We start from the raw sequence: 21,664 nt of genomic DNA on the forward strand, positions 1-21,664 counted from the left end.
AACCGGGACCAGAGTGCTCAGAGACAAAGACAAGACCAAGACATTTAGGGAGCAAGACCAAGTCAAGACCAAGACCAAAGGTAGGGCGAGACTGAGACAAGACCAAGTCATTTAGGGATCGAGACCAAGACCAAGGTAGGGCGAGACTGAGACAAGACCAAGTCATTTCGGGATTGAGACCAAGACCAAGGTAGGGCGAGACTGAGACAAAGCCAAGTAATTTGGGGATCGAGACCAAGACAAGACCAAGACCAAGGTAGGGCGAGACCAAGACAAGACCAAGACATTTAGGGATCGAGACCAAGACCAAGACCAAGGTAGGGCGAGACTGAGACAAGACCAAGTCATTTCGGGATTGAGACCAAGACCAAGGTAGGGCGAGACTGAGACAAAACCAAGACCAAGGTAGGGCGAGACCGAGACAAAACCTAGTCATTTAGGGAGCGAGAACAAGTCAAGAACATGACCAAAGGCAGGGCAAGACCAAGACAAGACCAAGACCATAAATATCAGTGAAAAATCAACATCCTGTGAGTAGAGGTCTTCTTTGTTTGATATTCTAGGTCTAACCATTCCATGCTCTCCAACGATGATACTGCCTCATTAAGACTAACTTGTATGAATAGAAGTTTATTTACTAATGGTCATCACTACTGCGAGAAAGATGCTGTGGCTTTACATCGTTAGCCTCCACACACATAAAAAAAAAAACCCATGGCGAGATTGACGAGGAGACACAGCAAAGGTTTTGACATATGACAAACTGACACAGAAGGGAATGAACTCAGAGCTTAACTAGACATGGGGTGATTGAACCCAGGTGTGACAAACAAGACAGGTGAAACTGATGAGGGCAGGAGGTACAACTAGACATGAAACACTGGGTGAAGAACTATAAAATACATCAGCAAACACTGGAAATAAACTCAGGATTATTAACAGAAAATGACACACTATGACATAGAGAAACACAAGGATATGAAATGACAAAATAAAAGAGGAAACAGTAAAGGTTCAACTAGGAAACGTTAAAATAAAGAAGCACACAAGGGAAACAAGCAACGCCAGGGAAGAATGAGACAAAATCAAAAATAATGATCCAACCTTCACAACATGGCCCTAAGTCTCTAACTAGACTCTTCTCCTCTGTCGCCCCCTGGTGGTGAAATCAAACTCCATTCCATCTGCGAGGCCCTTTGCACCTTTAAGAAAAAGCTAAAGACCCAACTCTTTTATGAATACCTACACACTTTATATTATTGATGACGATAGTGATGACGATGACGATAGTTTTATCTGATAATGACGATTTCGGGATGGTTTTGACGTGGATTAGAACTTTCAAGAACAGCTGTGGATGTTGTGCTATTCTGTCTTGTCATGTATGTCGCTTTGGATGAAAGCATCTGCTATATGAATTGTAGACTTAAATACATTTTGGGGCATCTAAACAGAAAAGTCTGTCAGTTATGAAACCATTAAAGGAGATCTGGAAAGTGAATATTATCAGCAATAGACACCAAACTCTGTCCAACTGGAAGAGACAACGCTGAAAATCTTATGGAAGGATTCCCAGTGCTGATTGCAAGAGAAACTATTTCTTAGCAGCCAAGCATACAAAAACATGTCATTAAGCTATTTGAACTTAAAGAGGACATATTCTCCCCCTTTTCCACCTTTTCAAACAGTCCCCCTGTGGTCTAAATGAAACATCTGTGCTGTGCTTTGGTCAAAATATAACATGAATCAAGCACCAGAGGAGGTTTGTGACCCTGTATAAACCAGCTCCCTCAGAACGCTCCGTTTTGGTGTGTGTGTCTCTTTAAATGCAATGTCTGTAGCGACAATAAAAATGGCCGACGTGCACAGAAGTTTTGTTCTAGGCTGGGGGTGGAGTGACTTTTTTACCAGAATCCCACTGTGACATCACAAGGAGAGCACATTAGAAACGGAGCATTTTGCTCTGTGTTGTAAGACTTTTACAGACCACAAACAAAGGACTGGAATGGATTTATTTTACATTTTGTGGGTCAGTAGACACTCAGGTTACACAAATACATGTTCAAAAAGTAAAAGTGGATTTTTCATAATATGTCCCCTTTAAATACATGAAAAAAAACATGTAAAAAAAGGGATAAAAGATGTCCGATTTAAAAACAAGAACTTCTGATTTTCTTTGGAGTAATATGTCCTCAATGATGCACTCATTTTCCCTCTGATTAGAACCCTCCCCGACAGCTTTTCAATATAGCTCGGTTGCTAATCCAGCTGCAGCTCGTGTGTGTGTGATCGCAGCAAAGGACACTGACTGAACTCTGTAATTGTCCACCGCTAACACACTATTGATCTACGCTGACAGACCGGGTCGCACGCAATCATATCTACCAATATTGTCCCCTTTGTCTGGCGCCGACAATTAAGTCTGCGGAGTGAAAAAAAAAAGGAACGACTGTGTGTGCATATCAATAGGCGATGATTGTGTTGTTTGTGTGTGTGTGTTACTGTAGCCAAAACGCAGTTACTGTTTGAAGTTGTTCCCCGCATCTATATTTGTTCATCGCTTTTGTTTATTTATAAGATTTTGGGGTTTTTTTGTTTGGCTTTGCCTCACCCATGCTTAAACACACAAATGATGTGTGCATTATTAAGATGTGCGATTGTGTCGCTAAAGAGAAGACCTTTTTGATTTGATAAAAGCCAGCTGTGTGTGTCAGAAATAGAAACCTGCTCAGACATCATCGCCTTGCTCTGTCTGTCTCTCTCTCTCTCTCTCTCTCTCCCGCCTTGTTTTTCCATCTGTTTCTTTTCAACCTCTCTCATTCAGTCACCTCGCTCTTCTGTCTCTACATGATCCTTTACTTTTACCCTCTAAACCCTCCCCCCCACTTACTATGAATGGCTGGATGTTGAGTATTTGTAGTCCACATTTGGAGTACAAGTGGAAAGTCTGACCCACTTTGCATCCTATATTAAAATCCTCATATATTTTGTTTCTTGAAGTCTTGTCACATTCAATTACTCCGCTGGAAGTATGAGAGCGGAGGATGGGATTTAGGCACCGCAGCATTTGGTTTCAGTGAATTCTACTCATATCCTCGTACATTATACTTAGCAGCCCCTTGTTTGATAAAAGATTTAGACGTAAGCTTTGTTTTATTAAAGCATAAAACCAGAGGATCTCAGATTTGAGGAATCTTAGTGACAAGGCTCAGACCCAGTGCCAGAGATAGAACAAGGAAGTGTTTGCCTTGCATGTAAATGAAGAGATATAACACTCGCTCTCTTTACATATTCATGGATATTTTTTCTTGGTCTTGGTCTTGTCTTGGTCTGGATCCCTAAATGTCTTGGTTTTGTCTCAGTCTCGCCCTACCTTGGTCTTGGTCTTGGTCTCGATCCCTAAATGACTTGGTTTTGTCTCAGTCTCGCCCTACCTTGGTCTTGTCTTGGTCTCGATCCCTAAATGTCTTGGTTTTGTCTCAGTCTCGCCCTACCTTGGTCTTGTCTTGGTCTCGATCCATAAATGTCTTGGTATCGTCTCAGTCTCGCCCTACCTTGGTCTTGGTCTCGATCCCTAAATGTATTGGTCTTGTCTCGGTGCACCCTGGCCTCAGGATGTCTTGGTCTTGGTTGGTGTGGTCTTGACTACAACACTAATGTGATCTAACACCAATGTTTTCTTGAAATATTGTTTCATAAAGGACCCATACCCAAAGGTATGTTGCACTCTTTTTGTTGGATATGGCAGGAACTAAGGATTGAGTTAGTCGGCTCCTCAATTTACGACTCACAGAGAAACATGTTATTTACATCTAGAGTTGACGGAGCTCCCCAACCTTTAGCGATGTTGTCTGGCACTACTACCACCCGACGTCCCTGGATGCACGGCCTGCTAGGACCTCAGCAGCAAGAAATTGTTATCGTGTAACTATCATATTTTTTAAGCTGTAGTATGACTCTCCAAAAATAAGTATACTTACAATGTTGATATGATAACTCTTCAATTCTGATTCACGACTTCCTCCTCAAAGGGAAGACTTCACACCCACTACCAGATGGAATAGAGGATAACTTGACTCTGTGATCCACTGAGACGTAATCCTACGCCTGATGCTTTTTGTAAAAAAGAAGAAACACTGAGAGCTTTCACATTTTTTTCTTGTGGACCTCAAAAGATGCTCTTTGCTCGCCTGGCTCAAAACCTTTGTGACTTTGACGCTAACTCGCTCCCTTTGCAGGCCCACCCCTCTCCTTGAACCTCAAAGAGCTGACATTTGTGCACAGCGGCGACACCTCACACTCTCAGCTGGGCCTCCTCAATATTTCAGGTCCAGTGACATTTCATTAGATGAAGGGAAGTTTAAGTCTTGGCAAAATGCTTCTTCTCACAACTGAGCTGACCAGGTTAGGTGAGCCGACAATCACCTGTGGGACGAATATGTAGGGGCTACACACACACACACACACACAAATGGATGCAGCTGGCACTAATGGATGCACAGCCTTTGAAGCACACACAGAAGCTAGTGGATGGAGTCACCTTTTATAAGCTCGATGATGCAAATGTCTATTTTGCTGTATGTGTGGGTCTGCATCTGTGTGTATTTGTGTGTCTAAGGATTAACACTGTTTTCCTTTGTTTAACACTCCAGGTTGCTTGTATGAAATTCAAAAGATGTTTATTTAGCGTGCCCAACTAAGTCTGTTTCAGATTCAATATAGACACTAGAAATGGATGTAGCATTTAGACATAATGCAAATTGTCCCAGACGCTGAGGTCATAGGTCATACGTGTTCTGCTGTTATTAAATTAAAGCCCTTTTTTGTTTTTTGCACTGCACAGAAGGTTGTGTTGCAGTTGAACATTCGGATCAGGGTTAGATTTATTTATAGAGGATAATGTACACAAGTGCATGCAAGGGACACCACTTGAGGCTTTATCAGATTTTGCACAGTTCTAGTGCCAGAAAAAGGAATATAAAGCAGTACTTTTCAAAATCAGACTGAAGTTTATAGGAGGTGCAGTAAACCCTATTATACACCAGTTTGATTTAAACGATTACTAATTGAACAAGCACCAAGGTGCTGACCTCCAAAAGGTGTATGGATGAGATAAATGTTGACTGCAACTAGTTGTTTTCTGACCACCACAATAATGTAGTGCAATGCAAGACAACTTCCACAATTTGTTCATTTACTCATATGCAATTTGGCTCATTTGGGATGCAGTCAATGGCGATTCTAGAGTCTGTTGGTGCCCCAGGCAAAGATTAATTGGGGGCCCCTCTAACCAGCATTCATCCCCATTACGTCTACCAGTCTCCGGACGATTACTCATCTTCCTCCTCTCTTTTCTTTTTTCACTCCCAGATAGATCATTCCTCTTCATTTTCCTTCGCTGACTATTATCACTTCCTTGATAATGCATGCCACGCTTAGCCGGGCAACGAGAGGCAGTGTTGTCATATGGGGCCCCCTTTGGGAGGTGTCCTACTGTCATTGCAAAAATGTGCACATTTTGAGCCACTGCTGTGGTTTGAAGTCTGTCAACCCTTGGTGGCCCCCTACTTGCCTGCCCCCCCCAAGCAGTTGCCTGCCTTGCCTGTTGACAAGCAGCGCCCAAATATACTTCTTTACATTTTTTTAAAACAAGCTGCAAATGGTGGATTCATTCAGGGGTGGAGCAGCGATTTTTAAAAAGTGTGGGTATTCTAATGCTAGTATATTACCACCCTCTAGCAAATCAACACATTCTGTTTCATTTAATGTCCAATAACTAATGTTAGCTGACACATCATAAAACAAGACAAAGTTACAAAAGATTATAAATAGACACTAACTTTATGAACATCCATTGTGAGTAACCCAGTTAGCTCTAAAAACTGCTCTTTGTGATGCTTTTATTTTGCTTTTCTTATTGCCTTTCGCTACATCGTAAAGTTACGGGAGTAAATAAATACAGCTAAAAGAACAACCAAGAGGAGAAAATGTTACACGTTTTGTGAGGTGGATTTATCTTAAAAACATCTGTTAGGGTGACTAACTCTCTTTCAGAAGGATGCTACATGTTGCATGTATTTCATTTGTTAGCTCTGAGCTCTGACTCAGCCAGTGATGAGTGACAGGAGGATTAAACGCACGTAACTTTACCGTGCTTCAACTGCAATCGAACAGCTATGATTGGCTTAATTGTCACTTAATAAATCTTACTTGACCAATAGGTTTTCATCGATGACTCCACTGGTAAAAAGTGTGGGGGATGAAAATACATTTCAGTGAAATGGTGTCGCAACACCCACAACACCCACGGGTGAGACGCGCCTGGATTCATTGTCCATCTTGACATACCGCTCATGTAATGAGCCGTCATGGGTATTCATGTCATGTGTCATCATCTCATGTTGGACACATATCAAAAATGGAGATGCCCGCCCGTGTGTTGACAGGCAATGTGCCCACAATAACAGACTCTTATCCATAATATGACAGCATAAAAATAGCAAATTAATAGTTTGTTTTTGCAAAACAGTACCACCTCCTTAATGCTGAAAATATGGAGCTACCTGCCAAGTTCAATGCCTGCAGAAATATGTACAAGTGTAGGCAGTTTCCTGTTCCTTTTTCTATAAATATACACACATTAACCAAGGAGACAGGGAGCAGGTCCTGACCACAAACATGATTTTTAATTCTCTTTAAGTGTTTGTTTCAGCTTTCATTCCTTCTACATTCCCAAGGTAATGACAGTCCACAAAGGAATGGCCAAGCAATCATGTAGGGCTTTAGAGAGGCTGGCTGATACCAAAGTGTAGTGCAGTAGGTGGTAATAAGACCAAGCTGGGACTGGATCATGGCTGACACATTCCCCACCCCTGTGAGGTCTAACCATTTAATCGATTTCCATCTGTGTTTCCCATGACTACTCCACTCCAGTGAAAGTGTTGGTTAGCCAGGGAATCGGTTGCGTTGAAGGGTGAGGAGACTTTTTTTTTTTGCTTGGTCTCTGGTGGTAACATTGCTTTTGGATACAATGGGTATGTTTTTTGAAATTGTAAAATGTTCAAATCAAACCAAAAACACTGACATGAATAGTTACATTTTATGTTCATTTAGTGAAAAATGTTTTTTAAAACAGAAATGATGTAACCCTTTCACTGCAGTTCTCTGCACTACGCCTGGAATGACTAACCGTTTAGTCTTAAGGAATGTTTATTTACCATTAAAATATTAGATTCATGGAGTTGAATTCATTTTATACAACGACCATAAAATATTTGGCGTTAAAAAGACAGGAAAGCCTCACCAGTTCTAAATTTGAGGAAGTAGTTTAAATTCGACCAGCACCCAATGATTGAAGCTTAGGGTGTGATTAAGACCCTCAGTATTATGTCTTGTCACCCATATAGTTTCAACTTCTGTCATGGCAGACATACAGTTCAACTCACCATCATTAAATGATACAGTCCTTCATTATTCTTAGACAGTATCCTGGGATTAGCGCATCGTTAGCAGGCTTTTCATTTTCATCCATTTTGACCATAATCTTCAATAGTTTTGAACGCCCTCATTAAATCTGTGAGTCACGTTGACTTTCAATTCAGTACATTTAAAAAAAATAAAAGTACAATACGCCACTCATCTGCGAGTAAAAGCAGGAATAAGAGCTTGTGGTGGTGATTTCATTATACTGAAGCATAAAAGGAAATTGAACTGAGAGATCATTTACAAAAATGCCCTCCGCATGGTGTGCATACGTGTGTTAGTTTGGAACAACCCCAACCCCCACCCCCCCCCCTATTGTGCCGGGTTATTGCTTGGTGTAAGCTGTGTGATTGCCTGGTGGCAATTCATAAACTGTGAGACCTTTCACTTCGCTTAGTTCTCATTAAACCTCAGAGACAGGACGAACACCTTCCCCTGCCCAGATCTTTTATATTGGATTCAGAGAGCTGTATCTAATCTGGTACAGTACAGTATGTGCTCTCTCTCTCAGATACTCATACACCTACATGCACAAACACAAATGCAGAGGCAGTCAATATTTGTGTGGTGGAGAAGTCTGTTCATTGAGGCTTGCAGGTTTTATTTCATGCATTCACAAATTGCATTTTACCAAATTTATCCTTTATCTCTGTCCAATGAAATGAGTGTCAATATCATGTTTGGACTAATAAAACTGCATGATCAACAGGCGATGGTGCAAGATTCCTGGATACCAACAAACATTGCAAGACTATCTGTAGGTATTCAGAGGATTTTGGTGCAAACATGCTTTAAAAAAATCATTTCAAAAGGTAGCCAAGTATTGCTAAAGAAGAAAGGGACAAGTTAAACTATGTTGATACTATTTTTGATAATGCAACAATTTGAAATACTACGCTTTTACACTCAGTTGTGTAAGTTGTGCTGCGTATTGCAGGCTCTTCTACCTTGAACAGAACTGTTTTGGTCGATTTTAGCGGTTGTGTTCTTCTTTCTTTTTTTTTTTTTTGAAGCAGCAGGATTCTGATTCTAGTAATCAAGCACTGAAAGTCACTGTACGCCACCTGCTCGCATGCTGAAAGCAGACATTTCTCTTCCTTTCCCCGTCTTCCTGGATTGGATTGCTGTGAAAAGCTGAGAGTGTTGTGAAAGATTTTACTTAGAGAAATGACATATAAATAGGATTTCACATGAATGCCGCTTTTATACCCTGCAAACGCTTAAAGCCCACAAAAGAATGTGGACTAAACAATGATGTGCATTTATTTTAAGGAATGGTTTATTGCTGTGAAAATTGGCATTTTCTTTCTGCCTCCATTCTTAATGCTAGGCTAAGCCAATCAGCAACGGGGAGATGATTATAGGCAATTTTTGAAAAGGCAGTTGGATAAAACAACCTTTCTGGAAAGAAGAGTTCAACAGAACCCATGAAGGATTCCATGTTTCCAAAAGTTGGGCGTTTGCTGCTGATTTCCCTTTTTTATAGCTGTGCATATGGCTTGATGCAGCATGTCCTTGGAGTTAGCAGCTACTGAAATGTACAGATGTGGGTCAAACAGCATTTGAAAAATCATTTTTAGCCATTGCTCCAACTGCTTTCCAAAAACCAGATGGTGCCTGTCCCCACATGCAGTAACGCAGTTTGAGTTATTCAAACTTTTTCTGGAGGCAGAAATAGTTTTACGTGCCATGTTTTTTTTTTTTTTCCTATCTTTGTTAAAGAGGTCTTCACTTCATATGAATAGAGTTAGAAAATGTGTGATTGAGAAGTACCTTCATTTTTGCAGTTTTATCTATATCCCTATTTTTCCCTGTTACATCATTTTTTCACAAATTTGGGGCGCTGATGCCAATTGTCTTGCTGTCAGTGTCCAGTGACAGACTAATGAGAGCATGAAGCAACTCATAGACAAATACTAGTAAACAAAGATACTTGCATTTAGTATGTCTTTGTTTACATCGGTGATATTGCAGGGAAACTGGGCCAAAGGTGTTTATTTTAAACATTACACAAAATGTAAGGAAATGTGTGTTTGGTAGATTATTTATTTGTTGTAACAATGCTTCATGGCAATCAATCTTATACAGTTGGAAAGCCTGTTTATTTCCCTTTTAAATTGTGCCACATTTGTAAGGAATATGCATTTGTGGGATGAGCAGCAGAGCTGGGTATGTGGGTTGCGCCCATGAAAAACGTGCGAAATCTTCTCTGCCAGCCTATTCTGCTGTTGACTCTTGTTTGGTGTCTTTTAGTGGATTGGATGATTGAAACACAATTAATATGTGCTATATGGTGAGGACTGAAGTTAATAATAGTAACCAATGAAAAAAAACGGAAATATACATTAAAAGATCATTTTTCTATGGCAGGTGTAACACAAATCCTAGGGTTGTAGGAGGGTTTAGATGAGCTGAGTTAACATTTTTGCACGAGTAGGTTAATCATATCACAAATTAACTTGATACAATTTAATACAATGTTGCAGAGAGAGCTTCTGTAAATCAATAGAGCTCTATGTGAGTTTCCTGGAGCCTTCAACGGATGTGACATTTTTTTCTGGAATCAACAAATTGTATGGACTACACGTGTGTGGTGCAGAGCCATTGCAGTGTGGAAGTGGAGCTGCGATAATGGAGCTAATGATTAGGGGCTATTGTGCAACCCCGGATTGAAAAAGAAAAGTGTACTTAATTGCATGCATAAAGAATGGTTTGGGTATATTTGTACTCTTGATGTACTAGCTTGAAGTGTAGTCTGATTGCTGCTGAAAAGTGTCTGATTTTCGGGGGTAATACGGTCAATGTACTCCATGTGGTTTCTCAACTTGACTTCCTGACACACCTGCAGATCTCCTTACATCACTGACCCAGCAGATAAATAGACCCATAGCATGTGCATGTCTCACACAAACAAATGGAAACCCTTGAATGTCGGTCGCAGACAAACATTAGCCTACATAAAAAATTGAAGCCCCTTTATATTTGGATTAAAGTCAAGTCATGTCCCTTTATTTAACATTTAAAACAACAGGAGCTGAGCCAAAGTGCTTTCATCATTTGGAATAGATGGGTTACAAACAGTCTCACTACAGATATTGTAATGACCATAAAGCCACAAGGGATTAGACTCACACACAAAACAGTCTCTGAGTGAAGTCTATACACATATAAAAAAAAAAAAAAAAAGAAGAAGCAAAACAGAATCATTGGCAGACAAATCCAAAAAAAAAAGGGAGCAAGTTAAGTCGAAATCCAGAAACAGCAGAGATCAAATACCAAAAATTCAAAACACGAAGCCTGGAAGGTTTGACACTGGGTGTAAAGACGAACTGGCACAGAAGGAAGGGGAGACACAGACTAAATATTAAAGTGAAGGGGAGGGGGAAGGAGACACAGCTGGAGACAATCAGGGCAGGGCAGACAATCAAACATGGAGGGAAACACAGGAGGACAGGACGGGGAGGATCTGACAAGAGAGGAGAGGTAGGTAACACAGAATGAAACAGGAAACAGGAAATAAATAATGAAATCTCAAAAAGGATAACATAACCTAAAAGGCAGAGCAGGGATCTATTTCAAAAAGCTGCTTTAGTGCAAACTCTGAGGCTGCTGAGGGGAATTCTGGGTTATGTTTCATTAAGGAAGGTCACTCAGACCCGAGAAAGAGCGGTAACTTTAGCTGTGAGTCAGTTACTATGGTAACAGAGTCTGTGAAAACCAACCTGGTCGGGAGCAACTTTTTTTCGTCAATGAGCGCGGAGTTTCTCTCCGTCTCGTCCCCTCTTCACAGAGTCGGAAGCACGGTTTCATTTCCTCATTCTTTCATTCAGTCTGGGGAATAAGAGGCTACATTTACGTCGGGAGATTAGCGCTAATTAATCACTAAAGAGGATATGCCCATAAGTGAGGGGGCATAAAGCCTGGGCTATGTGTGTAAATACAGCATTATGTTGGGGCTAATTCGATTAGACGCTGAATTTAATTGACATTGTAAAATAAGGTGGGATACCACTATGAGCTTAGCTTAAAAAGTCTTTAAAAAGAGAGTTGTTTTAAAGTCGCTTTTCTGGTTTGCATCTTAGTGAAAATACATTTTAGGTTCAATACCATTCCACATATTCCCCCCCTTTTCCACCTTTTCAAACAGTGGTCTAAATGAAACATCTGTGCTGTGCTTTGGTCAAACTATAACATGAATCAAGCACCAGAGGAGGTTTGTGACCCTGTATAAACCAGCTCTCTCAGAACGCTCCGTTTTGGTGTGTGTGTCTCTTTAAATACAATGGGTGGAGCTATCAGGGGAGGGGACGGGATTTATTTTTTTTTTTTTAACCAGAATCCCACTGTGATGTCATAAGGAGAGCAAATTTGAAACGGCACATTTTTCTCTGTGTTTCTCCACAAACAAAGGACTGGATGGGTTTATTTCACATTTTGTGGGTCGGTAGACACTCAGGTTACCCAAATATGTGTCTCTGTCAAAGTGGATTTTTCATAATATGTCCCCTTTACAAATGTTCTCAGGAATGTCACCTTGCAATATGCCTTTATGTCAAACAATATGTTTCAGAGGCATTCAGCCTGAAGGCCCTCAGAGATGTGAGGCTGATATACAGGATAGCGTCTGACAGCCCACTGAGGCCTGCACTCTGTCTTGGACGTTGAGCATATGGGAGTTGAATGGTCATGTGGGATATGCCTGAGTGTGTGTGTGTGTGTGCGTGTGTGCAGGGCTGACAATGTGTAATGCATTTGTCATGCCAGCTAGGGCATAAAAGCCTTTTTCTCCTTAACAGAGGCCCAGAGGGTAATGTGGTAATACAGATGGGGCCTGTCATGCTTTTCTAAAAACCAAGGCGAGGAGGAGGAGGATGATGAGCAACATAAGGATGAGAAAGATTCATCTAGCCTCTGTGGATCGTGGCTCCTCCACAGGAAGTGGGCTACTAAATGGATGTATAGACAGAAAGGTTGGGAGATAGTTTGGTTTGCTTCACATTTAGATTCAAAGTTTTTGTTTAATTCTGTCCTTTAGGGTGAGGGTTACACACTCAGAAGTGAAAAAAACAAATCCTAAATTTTGGTTTTTTTTTTCCTTTCAGGAGGCCTATTATTACCTTTGCATCATGAATCTGCCATGTGTTGTTTGGACGCATGTCAGGTCGGCTCAGCTTCTATGGCAGCTGTGTTTCTTCAAAGACCACCCCCCCCCTTTAGTTCAAAAGACAAAAAAAAAAAAATTGAACCTAGCTTGAGTGAGTAGTGTTATTTGTTCATCTGCACAACAACCACGCTAAAAAAAAAATCTGTCAAAAATGTCATCTTTTTAAAGATGCTGTTCGTCGACGCCTGCCATGATTACGCACCGTGGTGTAAATTAAGGACAATTCCCTTCAGGATGTTACATGCTGCAGACCTGCTAAGCTGCAACGAATCAGCTTTTTTTTTTCTTTTTTTTTTTTACACACACACAGTATGCTTTCCCCTTCTGGTGGTATTTCAATTTTTGGTTTTATTGTCACGGAAGGTTTTCTTCCAGGCGTTTCTGACCCAAAATCCCAAAACATGCAGATGAGTTGGACAAGTCTACATAATTCTCAAATGAGTGGATATTGTTCATACCTGTTTTTTGTCTTTTGTTGAGAGCGCTCACTGGCTGGTTCCCCTTGTGCATGCTAGCACATACTCTATCCCCTAGTTCACACCATTGAACAATGCCTTGTCCATTTTTCTGTAATTTGAGCGATTGTCAATATCGCCCCAGTGTGCCTTCATTGCCAGATTTCCCCATATGACAACTAAAAATTTGATTATGTGCTTATTCTTGGGCTTGAATCCCCGTATTTTGTTCCAACCAATTGTGAAAATAAGGTTTCAGATGCTAGCCACTGACCAGAAGGATGCCAACAGAAAACACCATCTGGGAGTTGAAAATGTCGATATCACCAGATTTTCCCCACTTGTGAAAGAGAGGGTGGAATCAGCAATATTTAAGTCTCAATCTTCACTTGCACATAATTGCACCAATTCAAGCCACTTTGCAAAAAGCAGGTAAAAGACCTTACTCATTGTTCAAATACCGACGAAAGCCCCTTTTTCCGACCAAAGGAACCCAGAACTAAAAAGGGTTCAGGGGCTTCTCTTCAAGGAATTGGAAACGCTGCCTGGGAAGATTCTGCAAATCAGGCTGTATTGCTTTGCAAATGGTTTCTTTAGACCCGTTTTCGATTGGAGGAACTTTCCCCCAGAACTGTGGTCTTTTTTTTTGGAGGAACTTAGTGCGTTTCGACCAAATCCATCAGGGTAAAAATGTAGTTCGTTGTACCCCCCAAAAAAGACCCTGCTAAGGGGTTATGTACTCTCTAAAGGTCCAGGGACTCATGACAACAGGGCATGCAGCCCCTGCAGAGCTAAATGTCTCTGATTGGTCGGGCACAGCAGGGTGTTAGATCGCCCACTGTTTAAAAGACTGCAGCTGAAAGCCCATTATTTTCTCCCCTCACCTTTATTTATAAGTCTAGCTTTTACACGTGTAAAAAAGGTACAAAACTGTCATGGCTTCCTCTTGTTTAGTTAGTGTATTACTTGTTTTGTTACCTAGTTAGTTACCTATCCTGGTGTTGATGGTTTACTAGTTGAGTCTTCAGTGTGTCATGATGTATTTTGTAGTTGTCCTCAGTGTTTCTTGATTGCCCTCACTGTCTTCACCTGTGTCGTTAGTCTCACCTGGGTCCATCGTTAGTCATTGGTCCATGTCAGTCGTCGGTTGTTCCCTGGTCCCGTTGATTCCTCTTGGCTCCTTGTGTTTTAGAGCTTTAGTGGATTTTTCAGTTTGGACATTTTCTTGATAGTAAGTTTGATAAAGCCTTATGACACCTCTGGGACTTTTCTTTCTATTTTTGAGTTTCATCATCTGGAAGAACAGTGACATCTTGTGGCAGACTGACATTAAAGCAGCCATTGAAATGTGGAACTGAAGCACTGGCACAACACCTCGCCTCTTTGTTTAGAATAAAATAGTTTTTTGTGAGTTCTGCTCTTTGTTTTTTTCAATGTACTTGTGACAGAATGAACTGACAACAAGAAGGAAGGAACACTGAGACTAAATGGACATGGTGTAATCTGACACAGGTGAGACTAACGACACTAGGGCGATCAAGACTGGAGGGAAACACAGAGAGAGGCAGGAATGAACACAAGACAAGAAACACTGTGGACTGTATGCATGCGACCACTACGATCTCTGTGGACCGGTCACAGGATATAAACATCCCCCTCCTATTGGCTCAAGCTGAATTCTCCGGAGAATATCCTGCTGCGTTCTCACCCGAGTTTTTCAGTTTGGGTTTTCATAGGCCTAAATCTTGCAAAGATACTTGGTGTAGTTTTATCCCTTAATCTCTCACCCAATTGCCTGATCTGAATTGTAGACAAAGTCATCATTTCAGAAAAAAGAATCTGTCTTTTTGTCCCTTATTGTCTGGTTGGTGAAGCAGAACACGCTTTTTAGAAGTGAATCGACGCCTCCCAGCAGGCCTCTGCTAACAAAAGTGTTTGCATCAGTGGCCCGGCACAGCAGGGGTCCCTGGGGACAAAACATGCAGATGTGAACACAAACACACCAGCATGCTCTTCAAGTTGGCAAAATTTACATCCTCATCACAGTGAACGCTAAATAACGGGACTGGATGCATTGGCAATTCAAGAATATATAAAGTCTGAGGAGTCATTGAACCGTAAAGAACAAGTGGAAAGAAAGTAACATGGATCATTTCCGCTCTTTCTCCCAGCTTGTCACAACAAAGTTCCAACTAGTCTAGTGCTGATAGTGAAACAGTCTAAAGATTACAACAGCAAAATGGTTATTTCCCCTTCTCTGATCAGCTAGTGGTTTTTCTTCCATTACCTCATATCTTCTTTTTTTCTCACCATCCACCTGATTTAGTTCCATTTCAGTGAATATCACAACATAAGGCTTTTTGGTTTCTAAGATCGTTGGAATCTCTTTCTACATTGAGGTTGAGTTGGCGCCCAATAAGGTCAGTGAAAAAAAAAAAGCAGCAGTGTTTCAGTAGGCTATGGCATTAAGTGTAAAAACATGCAAAAGTACATTAAAGGAAAAATGTGCAACTTTTTGATCCAGAGATAACCTGCTGCGGTCCTTTTTTTTTGGACTGGACACTGCACATCCCGCAGGCACAAGAAGGCAAGGGGGGAAATGTTTTTTGAGGTGTCCAATTATTTTTTGACACATTGAAACCACATCCAAGACGCGGCACTGGCTGAGAATGCCATCATGGACGGCCGGCTGGAGGGTCTTACACAAACTGCAAGACAACACAGGTCTCCCACCCTGCTGACATTTTATTTCAGTCCAACAGGTTACATCCTCTGCCCAATGAAAACTGACTCATCTGAATCAGCAGTTAGATATGCTAGCTTTTCCAGCATTGAACTGAGGCGACACAAAAGACACACGCAGGAAGTACAACAAACATTACCATGGCGACAACAGCAAACGCGAAGCATAAAGTCATAAATTCGGGACCAACTAGTCGATTTGCGGCAACAAAAAAACACATTTCAACTGACTAGGAAAAACCAAAAGGTTTACCGTAATGGACGCACCAGCTAACAGCTAGCCACATTTAGCTTGACCATCATGTTTGTTTACTCTTTATGTTGCGTTTGACGGCGCCAGATTACACATTTTGATTCTGGTTGTTGGTGAATGAATCAATTAGATTTTTCTCTCTCTCTCTTTCTCGCCAGTCATTTTATAGATAAACCGATGAAAAGGTTTGGAAACGTGTTGGCAAACACTGAATTGGTTGGAACCAAGAATCGATTTTAAATTGAGTTGTGACCCCAACAATGGAAATCTAATCTTGAGATAATGAAATATCCACCCCCTTGTTTGAGAGTGTGTGTTTTTGTGTCTCTGTGTTGGTGTGCATTGAGTAACATTTACAGATATCAAGCAAACAAAAGACCAATCTTTGTCTCAAGGTTTGATAGTCTGTATTCCTGAAGCCCCATTTTGTGCTTCTGAGAACCAACCCCAAGTGCTGTTGCCAAGAAAAAATTAACCGACATCCTACATACTGACTGGAAATGCTATTAATTGCCATGGTAACGCAGTAACTGCTCCAAGAAACCACAGTGGAGCTTTTTTTTTTCTGATTTCAAATCTTTTCCTCTCTGCATGGATGGATGGCTCTGGCTTCACGTGAGAAGGAAAAAAAAAAACAGAAATGAAGACTTTGTTTTTTTCTGTCTCAGTGACACTGACTGATACAACCACGGTTTAAGCTTTTCATGTATTAGATTATGTGTTCGATTTCATGGCCATATCACGCATCCATCTTCAGTTAGAGGAGGAAAACACTGACAAATGACGAAACAGAAGGATTGCATGTATAAATCTCACACGTCCCACTGACAATAACTGCTGGTTAATTCACTCTCGTTTTTTTCTGCACTTCCAGTGAAACCAACAATCGTCGATGTGGGTATATACGTCAACAGCATTGGGCCTGTGTCATCCATGGATATGGTGAGTTAAAATCTCGTACACACTTGTCAAATGTACAGCATTAGCAATATCATGCATGAATTCTGCAATCCCTCACACTGGGTTTGAAGGACATTTGAGCCGCCACAGCTTGCTTTTTTTGGAGTGAGACAGCCAAGAAAGACAGGTGTGGACGCTTTGTTCATGTCCCCCGTATTTCAAATCACTCATTTGCTTAATCCATACTGATCCACTAAAGAGTCATAGAATGTATTCTGTGAAAAGCTCACAGCGCTATCAAAGCTAAAACAGCTTTATGTGTCTATGTAGAGGAGAAAAGCAGGTCTGGGCAAAGCACATCATTATTTTTCTTCCAGTGTTCCTGCTTTTCAGGAAAACTTCTAATAAAAAAATCTTCTACAAATGGCCAGGACATGGATCGGTGAATTCTTTTCACCATTAATTCCTAATCAGCTAACTTTAAACATAATACATACATAACACAATACAGAAGTAAAAGCTTTTTGGAGAGGTTATGAGACGGTAGGGACGAAAAGCATTAGCATTCTGTTAGCCTTGAATGTGACTAAAAAGGATGGAGGATTTATAATGTGTAATGCATTAGGCCTCCGCCTCTTCTGTTCAAGAGCTGACCATTCACTCAAATGTGATAGTCATTCATATTGCTTTGCATTAGATTCTCTCTCAATGTATCATAATGAAATAAAACGCTTTGAAGGTGCACTATGTGGAATTTGAAAGTTGGAGAATGGAAACAATGCTGTGCTCCATTTTCTCTGCTAAGTACACACATTTTATTAAAAGGGGAAAATGGCTCCCTGGAACACTGTTTGGAGCCAAAAAGCGAGCATTGTATCTTCAAACAGTGTTACAGGGACCAAATGTTCCTCTGAGGACAGTTTGTGTATGGAGGTATGAATATATACCACTGAATCTGTACGCTCTTCCATCTTTCAAATTTCTCTACCAAGACTCCATAGTGATCATTTAACAAGCAGTTACTTGACATTCAGTGGGTTTTCTAAATATAAAATGAATTTAAATCAAAGAAAAAAATACATATATTTTGCTTTTGATGTCAATAATAGAGCTTCAAAGACAGAAAATCGGTATCGGCAGATCAGACAAGGTAAAAATTGGAGATCAGAATTGGTGCATTCCTAATACATCTTAATCCATACTGAGGGAAACATCCATCGTATTTGCTCTGACTTCTTCTGTCGGTTTCTGTTTCTCTTGAAGATGTGTGGGTGACATTGTAGTTGTCTTGCAAAAATTTACATTTAAAAAAAAATTGAAGCTTAGTCACATGGGGGCGTTTGGAGACCATGGGAAATGCATTAAGCCTGGGGTCATTTGACAAAGATATGCCAGAGGTCAGTTATCAGCTTCACCCCTTCAGGATACTTTGGTGTTTTTGTTTTTGTTCTGCGCGTTTCTTAAATCATCCAAGTTTGCAGTTACAGGGACATTTGTTCTTCTTCCTAATGGGACCAGTACAGGCAGTTACAGCTTTTATAGCACACATTTTTGCCTTCTTTACCATTTTGGAATAACAGGACAGTTGTGGTCTTTATGGAAGAGCACAGTATTTTAGTTGGAGCATGACTTATTGATATTGTTGCTCGCTCAGACGCGCCTCTTATCCTAGCTCTCAGGCAGCTTCCACTTACTGTCTGCTCTTGTATATTATATAAAACCACCCTGTCAAAATCCCCAAATCATTAGAAGACAAGGTTTATTGTTGACCAATGAAATGATCCCTGGCTGATATCAGAAAGGTTCCATTTACTTTAGGAACATCTTGTATTTGCGGTTAAAGTGTTCATCCACTTTTGCCCTCTGAAGCTTTATTAGTTGAACTCCAATTGGTTGCACGGTGGTGCAGTGGTTAGCATTGTTGCCTTAGGTAGTAAGGAGGTTCCTGGTTGTCTCTGTATGTCAGCCATGTGACTGACTGGCAAACAGTCCAGGGTGTAACCCCGCCTCTCGCCCAATGACATCTGGGATTGGCTCCAAACCCCAAATGGGAAAAGCGGTAAAGATAATGGATGGACGGAATCCAATTGTTTTCTTTATTACTTTGGAATCAAATGACACTTCTTATATCCAAGGACCTCAATTATTATTATTTTCTTCATTTAAACAGTGCTATTCTTTTAATAAAAGCTCATCATGATCTTCTTTAATTTGGCTGAACATGCTGTTAAACTGATCGACCACACTCTTAATTAAATGACAGGGAAAACCAAACAACTGTGATTGTCGCCAATGTCAAAGGTTACAACGACTTTTATCTTCTAACTGAACCATTTTTGACTGATCATTTTTGTCCGCCACACTTTAATGATGGCAAGGAAGACAAGAATCAAACATCATCTGCTTTCTTGTGTTGTATCATGCGGTGCATCAAAATCAAGCTCATTATCACTAATAAGTCAAAATGCAGCTTGGATGTTGTTTTGAGACTTTTGTAGGCGTTTCCCATGTAGACTTATTCGCATTTGAGCTGTTTCAAAGGTGGCTCTTGCATATAATTTTACTTTCATTTGTGTCATGCTCATGAAGTGCAACTCTGGTACTATAGGGTTCAACCTATAGGCTCTGTCTAGTGGACAACCTGGCTTCTGCTACCGGGACAAGACCTCCTGGGCAGTTGATTCCATTTTCATTGAATTCTGTGACTCGGTGTGTTTTCTGTATCGGGACTATCAAAGAGCCTATGCTGAGGGAATACAGGATCTTTGTCCTATGCCTGATTTAAAATCCTCAAACTCAAGCAAACCTGTTGGGAGTTTTTGAGCTGTTTCTGGATGTCCTTGCATTCATTTATGTGACTGTACTATTGTACTACATAGGCCATCAATTAGATACTCTTTGTCTGTTGGTGGAGAGGTTGCTTCTTTAAGATAGCACCACTAACACACATATACATAGGTTAGTAATATAGTTTAGTGATCTCCGTAGTAGGTCAGTGAGGCATGGCCGGGGTCAGCTCCCTGTGGGACGCCCAAACTTTGTTTCAGCGGAGAATAGAGATACCCGCTGAGACATTCCAGTGATTTTCCTCCTGTGTAAATGCTGATTGGCTTCACCCTGTCAGGGGGGATGGATGCTGGTCAGTGGAATGTAAATCTTTGTCCACCCTCGGGGGTTAGCTGGACTGGAATTAGTGCAGAGTTACAATTCTTATCTCTTTCTCCTTCCGCCTCTTATCCAGGTCTCGGTGGAAATGTTACCATGTCAGAGAGAAAATAACCGATTTCTTCAGCATGGCCTTGCATGACTTGGTCTTGCCTTGGTTTTTTGGTTGTTTTTTTTTCAAAGCCCCATATTCACTCTGAGCTCTCTGCTTGAACCTTACCCATCATGTGACCTTTATTCTGCATGTGTGAATCTGAACTCCATTGAATTTGTATCCCTATGTATGTGAGATCTGGATGAAAAACCAGGTCAAATCCTGAAGGTGTGCTACAGTACATGCATAATCTATATTGATCGTACACACACAGCAACGGTCTCCAGAGTGACCAGACAAAACCAAGCTTCTCATTGCAAAACATGTATTTCTTTCCTTATTTTCTCCAATGGCAATGGGCAACTGCTGGGATGATGGAATGCCAAATGAAGCGCTGATAGTAATTCAGGGACATACTGTGATGAATGGTTGAGTGATCAAACGGCATTAGAGGCATTTAAGACAAGCAAAAGTGGCTGCACTTTGACATTGACACTAAGTCGACAGCCTTCTCTTGAGCCCAGAAGTGGGTGGCACCTTGAATTTGTCGCCTTGCTATCGAGCCTGCCAGTGTGTATTACCCAGGCATGGAATTTATTAGTACCACCTGCGTTGCCTGTGAACGAGACTGATTACATGAAAACCCAACGGAAACCATCATCCCCTATTAATATCACTACGACTAAACCAACCTGAGGAATGAGACTGAGGAGGGGAGTGAGAGATGTTGAAGCCTCTGTCTCTAACTGCCAATTTGGGGTCCGTTAATGATCAATATTAATCTTTAATATTTCCTGCAAAGTGATAGGCTGCTTCTCAAATCCCTGCATTACATTTCTGCATTATGTATATTTTCCACAAGTGTTTGAAAACTGCATTTGAGGGATTAACACACTACATTTGTACAACTTTATTTATCCCAGAAGGGCAATTCAGTTTCACAGCAGCAGCATTCAGACACATTCACATGTCAGTAACAACAATTCAACAGACGAACCGGTCGTCAAATGAGAAGGCAGCGCTATCAATCCAGAATTTCATAATACATCAACAATACACTAACGAACCACCACACACACACAACAAGCTAACATGTCGGCAGTGCAGACGTTAGGTGCCCATCAGCAGGGGGGAGAAAAAGTTTGACACTTTGCCATAAGGTACACAAATTTTGCATAGCTAGTGGGAAACGAATGGGAAACTAACCACTAAGTAACCAATAAGTAAGCAGTAAGTAACCACTAAGTAACCAGTAAGTAACCAATAAGTAACCAGTAAGTAACCAATAAGTAATGGGTAGATAGTAAGTGCTTCCCCATTACATGTTCTAGGGTAGCTAATGATTAGTTAGTGGGAAACCAAGGGGGAACTAACTGCTAGGTTACCATTAGATAACCATTAAGTAAAGG

At 40.9% G+C, this 21,664-nt stretch overlaps 1 protein-coding gene across 1 annotated transcript in view; it reads left to right on the forward strand.

The window, feature by feature from the left end:
* The window catches only part of LOC109984138 (gamma-aminobutyric acid receptor subunit gamma-3), a 57,299-nt gene that overhangs the window by 7,511 nt on the left and 28,124 nt on the right, over positions 1 to 21,664 (forward strand). Inside the window, exon 3 of the mRNA XM_020634163.3 lies at positions 16,971 to 17,038. Coding sequence (XP_020489819.1) covers positions 16,971 to 17,038 — 68 coding nt within the window. The remainder of the gene's footprint in view (positions 1 to 16,970; positions 17,039 to 21,664) is intronic.

This window comes from Labrus bergylta, chromosome 24 (assembly GCF_963930695.1).
Source record: "Labrus bergylta chromosome 24, fLabBer1.1, whole genome shotgun sequence".
Classification (NCBI taxonomy): Eukaryota; Metazoa; Chordata; class Actinopteri; order Labriformes; family Labridae; genus Labrus; species Labrus bergylta.